Source organism: Papaver somniferum, chromosome 4 (genome assembly GCF_003573695.1).
Source record: "Papaver somniferum cultivar HN1 chromosome 4, ASM357369v1, whole genome shotgun sequence".
Classification (NCBI taxonomy): domain Eukaryota; kingdom Viridiplantae; phylum Streptophyta; class Magnoliopsida; order Ranunculales; family Papaveraceae; genus Papaver; species Papaver somniferum.
The window spans coordinates 62,071,417-62,077,566 of record NC_039361.1 but is presented as its reverse complement, the minus strand read 5'-3'; the positions used below and the strand labels follow the sequence as shown (position 1 = coordinate 62,077,566).

General features: G+C 36.1%; 1 protein-coding gene across 1 annotated transcript; it reads left to right on the top strand.

Annotated features, from left to right (window-relative positions):
• The first annotated feature begins 2,625 nt into the window (after nucleotides 1–2,625).
• Nucleotides 2,626–5,195, top strand: LOC113273935. The gene is made up of 7 exons (XM_026523500.1): nucleotides 2,626–2,810; nucleotides 2,965–3,051; nucleotides 3,275–3,511; nucleotides 3,601–3,762; nucleotides 4,326–4,379; nucleotides 4,482–4,631; nucleotides 4,773–5,195. Exons 1-7 carry the CDS (start codon nucleotides 2,646–2,648, stop codon nucleotides 5,157–5,159), a joined length of 1,242 nt encoding a protein of 413 aa, XP_026379285.1. The 5' UTR covers nucleotides 2,626–2,645; the 3' UTR covers nucleotides 5,160–5,195.
• Nucleotides 5,196–6,150: the final 955 nt, after the last annotated feature.

Genomic DNA, 6,150 nt, shown 5'->3' with positions numbered 1-6,150 from the left:
CTTCTCTAAATTGGGTTTTATATGTTTCTACTTTACGACAATATAAAAGATTACTTATATGTTTCTTGAGAATTCAACTCGTTAGATTCTTGCTCTTGTTTGTGTGAGTGTCTGTGTTCTTTGTAATATTTAGATTACGTACTACTGCATAGCTCTGTTAACCTTCAGTAACTTTTAGCACACCACCAAGAAATGAGTTGTGATAAACAAATTCAAACAAACTGACAACAAATGCATGCATGCAGAGTTATAAGATGTGCTCAACATTGAACAAATTATATTACCTACAAAATGACATGCATAGGTTATGATGAGTCTCATTATTTGACCAACAATGAAATGATAACACCGAAATTCCTTCTCGAGAATTATTCCTAAATTAAATTTCAAATCCGAAGCATAGTGGTGTATTGCGTTTCTTCTACATATTTCTTTTCCTTATAATTCAACCTCATAGCAAAAACTTGTGTAAAACTCTCAATTTATTCTTTAAAGAGGGTTTCCAATGATTGGTGATGGTTGTGAGGTTTGAAGGTGGTGGTATTGATGGCGACAGGTGTTTTAGAGATGCAGTTTCGCTCAATATTTCTTATATATTAAGGTAATGAGTTAGTGGGGGTTGTTCTTAAGAAAGTAAGTTCGTTTTCGTTCTAACATCGAAGGTTTCATGCATACTGGCAGTGATGAGTGGTTCACCTTTCATGGATCATTATGTCGTTAAAACATTGTTGGGTTACGACGATGAAATTTCTCTGAAATTTCAGGAAAAAATTCGTTTTTTTGTGTGTTGGTTGATTCTAGGGCTATGTTAGAACCACTATAGTGAATCTCGGTTCTCGATCTCGTCTCGGTCGGAACCAAGATACCTTGACAACTTTATCTCGGTGAAATCTCAGAATACTTATTTTCAAAACTTATACCACTTAGTCGAGTAATTGATGAAGACATTGGGGATTTTAGACTAACTTGAACTCATCCCTCGTAATATGATTCACAATTTCACAAATCAAAAAGAAAATCTAGTTTTTCGTAGCCAATTTTGAAATTTATAATGGAATTTTGCAGTGCCCCTCGTCTCGGCAGGAACTCGACCATCTCAGCGAGTTTTTCGGGCATATCTCGCTGAGATTAAGAGATTCATCTTGGCCATACACCGAAATCGTGAATCTCACTGAGAGCACGCCCAAAATTGACTATATTAGGTTTCGGTCTTTGGGATCTGGTAAGTCTAGAGGTAAGGGCCTAAATTTGGTTAGGCCTTCTTCTTCCATTTCAGCTTTATAACAGGTTTTCGATTTTGGACTCTTTTGTGGGTATATCAACTTTGGGTTTACATTAAGTGGGTTGCAATTTGTATACGAGTTTCGTACAACTATCTTTACCTAGCCAGAAGAATGAATATTGGTGGGTTTGGTTGCGGAATGTACAATTAAGAAAAATTTATAATATCACGGATTACAAATTCCGGGATTCATTTAAATCCCACGTGTATTTGGAAATTCAGTTAAAAATCCTAGGATTCATAAAATTATCTTTTCTTAAGTCCATGTAGTGTTTGGCATTATCCTTAGAATCTTAAAATTGTATATATAGGGTATTCAGTGTTAAAAAAAAAAGTCGGAATATTATAAATACCCTCCATTTCTGTTGACCTTGTACAAATACCCCCGAGGGGTAAAAAATAACTCTTTTTTAGAGTCAACTCGAGAAAGTGCTTTCATTTTTGAAAGCAACTTATATAAAGTTGCCATATATAAGTTGCCCCACTTCTGGAAACAACTTGTGTTAGTTGCTTCAACTTTTAGAAGGTATGGAAATTTTTAAAAATTGTATAAGGATATATTTCAAGAGATAGATTTTAAGGGGTCGAGATCGTCTGTGCCACTGCTTGTGTGTGCCCTATGTGCCACACCAATAGAAACACGCCACATCATTCCTCTCATTAACCATGACTAGCTAAATAGATTTTCTATTTATACAACACTAATCGATTAGGAAAGATAATTAATTAGTTAAAGAAGATATTACAAATCCAAGAGAAAATACCGTGTTTCTATTGGTGTGGCACATAGGGCACACACAAGCAGTGGCACAGACGATCTGGACCCGATTTTAAGTGGTATTTAAATAAGTTACCCATTTAGAAAAAAATGGGCATGGATTCACAAATCCCTTGATAAGTTTACCAACAAATCTTAGGGGAGGGCCAGACTCCATACAGAGGATTTGCTAGAAAAATACATAGGAAACATAATTTCAGGGATTGGACAACCAAACGTACCGAAACAAACGCAATTTCACCAAATCCTCCGAACCCATAAATCTCACTTTTAAAATCTGCATCCAAACCCACCGGTAAATTAAAATAGACGCTGACAGAAAATTACTATCAATGCAGAGATTTTATGCCATTTATTTTATTTCTCGATAAGAATTTTACGCATAAATTCGTACATCAATTGTTGGACGTTAAAATGGCAACGTAAGATTCTCAATTAAATGCAGAGATTTTATACTGACAGCTTGCACACATCCGCACCTCGATTCTTCCGGCGGATCTTTATTATAAACACATGGAGTAAGTAAGGCTCATACATCTTGTTACACAAAGTAGGGTAAAACGAAGTACCGGAATCATAGTTCTAATGGTAAGTAATAAGCTGTACATGTCGATGGTTGTCCTCCATCTTAGCCTATGCTTTTACCGTGGTATTATTGTAGATGGAAGAACAAGTATTTCTGAAATGGAAGATATGGAGTTGGATAGGCAACTCGAGATTCTCAATAAGCATCCCGTTAAGACCATTAAGGCACGGTGATGCTTGCTCCGTTTAATTTTGTCTTTTTTCTTTTCTTTTTTTTTTTTTCCTGAAAGAAAGATTAAGATTTGTTATCACCTCTTCACTGTAATGTCACTCTAAATTGGGAGCTTGACTAGCTCAATTCATATTATTTTGTTTTCAGACTAAAGAAGGTGAATTGTTTGATTGCATTGACATCTACAAACAACCTGCATTTGATCATCCATTGCTCAAGGATCATAAAATCCAGGTAACTTTTTCAAGTCTAATAACAAAATGAAACTTCATTTGGTTCCTGAGAATCTCACTCTCAAGGAATTCTCATCCAGTGTTTTGGTGTTATGGGTTGTTACTACTGCAGTGCCAGTGGTATGCGTACCAAGGCAATATAGCTTCAAACGGCCCAGGCTGGATTCTACACTGTAGCACAGACCTATTCATTATTAGAGTTAACCAATTAGCATGTTGCGCAGATGAGACCTGCTATCACTCCTGGATCATCGTTGCCGTCCTCCTCTACTTCATCTTCCAACTCCTCACTGGTTATTGACCCATCCGCGAATATCCTGACACGGTTTGACTGCCCAGAAGGAACAGTACCCATTCGGAGAACTAGTAAAGAGGATTTACTAAGGGCGAAATATTTTGCAAAATCATATCAGCTCACTGAACATCCTGATTTTCCCTTTGCTGATGTACCTGGTCAAACTGTAAGTACGTACATTACGCAAGACTGAATGAACATTTATGTTTATTTCTAAGTTTTTGTAAGCAACATGTAATGTAAATCATCAATTAGGTTGTTATGCGAAGATACCACTCGGCGGCAATTGGCCATGGAATCCATTCTGTCATCAATACAGCGAACCCAAAAGTGGGAGAGAATCAATATAGTTCAGCTCAATTGTGGGTTTCAAATGGTCCACCGGATGACATAAATACCATACAGGCAGGATGGGTGGTATGCATTCTATATCTTCTTGTGCATATTGTTAGAAATCAGAGTACGCTTTCTAAGGACCAAAGATTGAATCAGAGTAGTGAACAACTATACTACAACTTGCACAGATTTCACACAGACAAAATAACAAACACTTCAACTACAAAGAAACTGGAGACAAGAGATCTGATTCTACTGCAACTTGTAGAAACACAGAATTCGATTGATTAAGATAAGAAATCATTCACCATTATATAGGTGAGAATCTGCCCATGTTTACAACCCACTAACAACATTAAGCAATCACTAAAACACGATTAAACAACCTAATCTTACTGACCCATTACTAACCCACTAATACAAGTGGTAGAACCAACTAACAATACTGCTAACTAATTGCTAGAATTCAGGAATTAAGGAAATACGTGAAAGGAAATAATCAACTCCTACTTCCCAGGAGTTACTGTTTGAGTTTAAACTTCTTCACATATAACACGTAGGAGTATCTAATTCTTTTTCGAATTTAAATTTAAAGCCAGTAGATTGATTAGTTTGTTCTAATAATTTTGTGTCTGGTTTAACAGGAAGCACCATATTTATTCGGGGACAGCCAAACACGGTTCTTTGGATTTTTTCAGGTAAATGTAAAATATTTTTTTAAAACACTTCCATTTTGGCATTAAAATGCATTTTTTTTCCCTTGATTAATAATACCAATAAAAATGTACGTATTATTATAGGCAAAAAATCAGTCTCAGACATACGGCTGCTACAACACTCTTTGCCCGGGATTTGTACAAGTTGACTCAGAATATACACTTGGTACGGTTATACCTTTGGTCTCGGAAATTGGTGGTACTCAACGTGTATTGCAACTTGACATCTTTCGGGTATGCCACATTTATATATTTGCATTATGTCGGGGTTTTGCTTTTAATGTTAGAATACATAACCCAAGGGTTCTTATCTGTGAAGGTATTCCTATGCGTTAAGAATAAGACATTTTTGGAACTGTATAAATTCTTTTGTAGGATAGTGAGAAAAAATGGTGGCTTATAGCTGGGTCAGATAAAAGACACGTTGGGTACTGGCCAGAAGCTATACTGCCACAAATGACTGAATTTCCACTATTTGCTGCTTGGGGAGGGTTAGTAAGAAGTGATCCGAATGGTCCAATGACAACACCGATGGGACAAGGAGAGTTGCCAAACGGAGACTACAACAGGCAATGCTCGATAACACAAATTCAATATATACGAGATGACTATGTTTACGTGGATGTTGGGGACTACTTCGCCTTTACTTCCAGAAGCAATGTTAAATCTGATCAGTGCTATGGCATAGAATATAATGGTTACTACAATGATGAGGAAAGAGCTACAATAATATTTGGTGGACCAGGTGGACCAAATTGTTAATGGCATAAGGAAATAAAAGAAGATTTATGCAACACCGTCGGCTTCTTTTTTTTTTTTTTTTTTTTGCCTCCGCCTCCTTTTATGATGCTAGAAACTTCAACATTTGACCACCAGCTTCAGCTTGTGTTCCTTAGGCAATATATGTATTTGATCAATAATTAAAGTGGGAGATGCTCAACGTGTTTTGGAGTGTCCTGAAATTTTTGGGTGTCAGATTTTATATTTTCCAAAAATCAATTATTTGGGCATTCCCTTGGGAAGCAAATCAAAATCTGCTAGTGTTTGGGAGGGTATTTTACAAAAATTTCAACAAAGACTAAATACTTGGCGAGGAAATATTTATCCAAATGAGGTAGACTTATGCTCATTAATCATATTCTTTCCAGTTTACCTATTTATTACTTATCATTATTTCAATTACCTGCTGTTGTTGAAAAGAAAATGGAGAGAATCATGAGACAATTCTTACGGGGTACTTCAAATTCCGTAAAGAAAAAAAGCTAGGTTGCTTGGGATAATGTTTCTTTATCAAAAAGCAAAGGTGGAGTTGGTATAAAAAAACTAAGGATAGTGAACAAAGGCTCTCCATGCTAAATGGATTTGGAGATATGGCAAAGAGAAGAAAGCCATTTGGAGATCAATAGTACATCAAAAATTTGGTGGAAATGAAAATGCTTTTCATCCTAATTCTTCAAATAAATCTGTGGGGAAAAATTTATGGACGGGTATCTTGAAGAGCAAGGATTTGGTGATGCAAAACACTAGTATTCAAGTGCACAATGGAGATAGTTGTTTATTCTGGAAGGATTATTGGTTCAATGATCAACTTCTATGTAATACTTTTCCCTCCTTAATCAAATTGTCAAGGAGTAAGGATGCTACTATTAGAGATATGATCTCTTATTCTGATGGGATTGCCGCCTGGAATTTTAACTTTAGCAGAGCCTTGAAAAATAATGAAGTCGATGAAGTCTCACTGCTTTTAAATGTG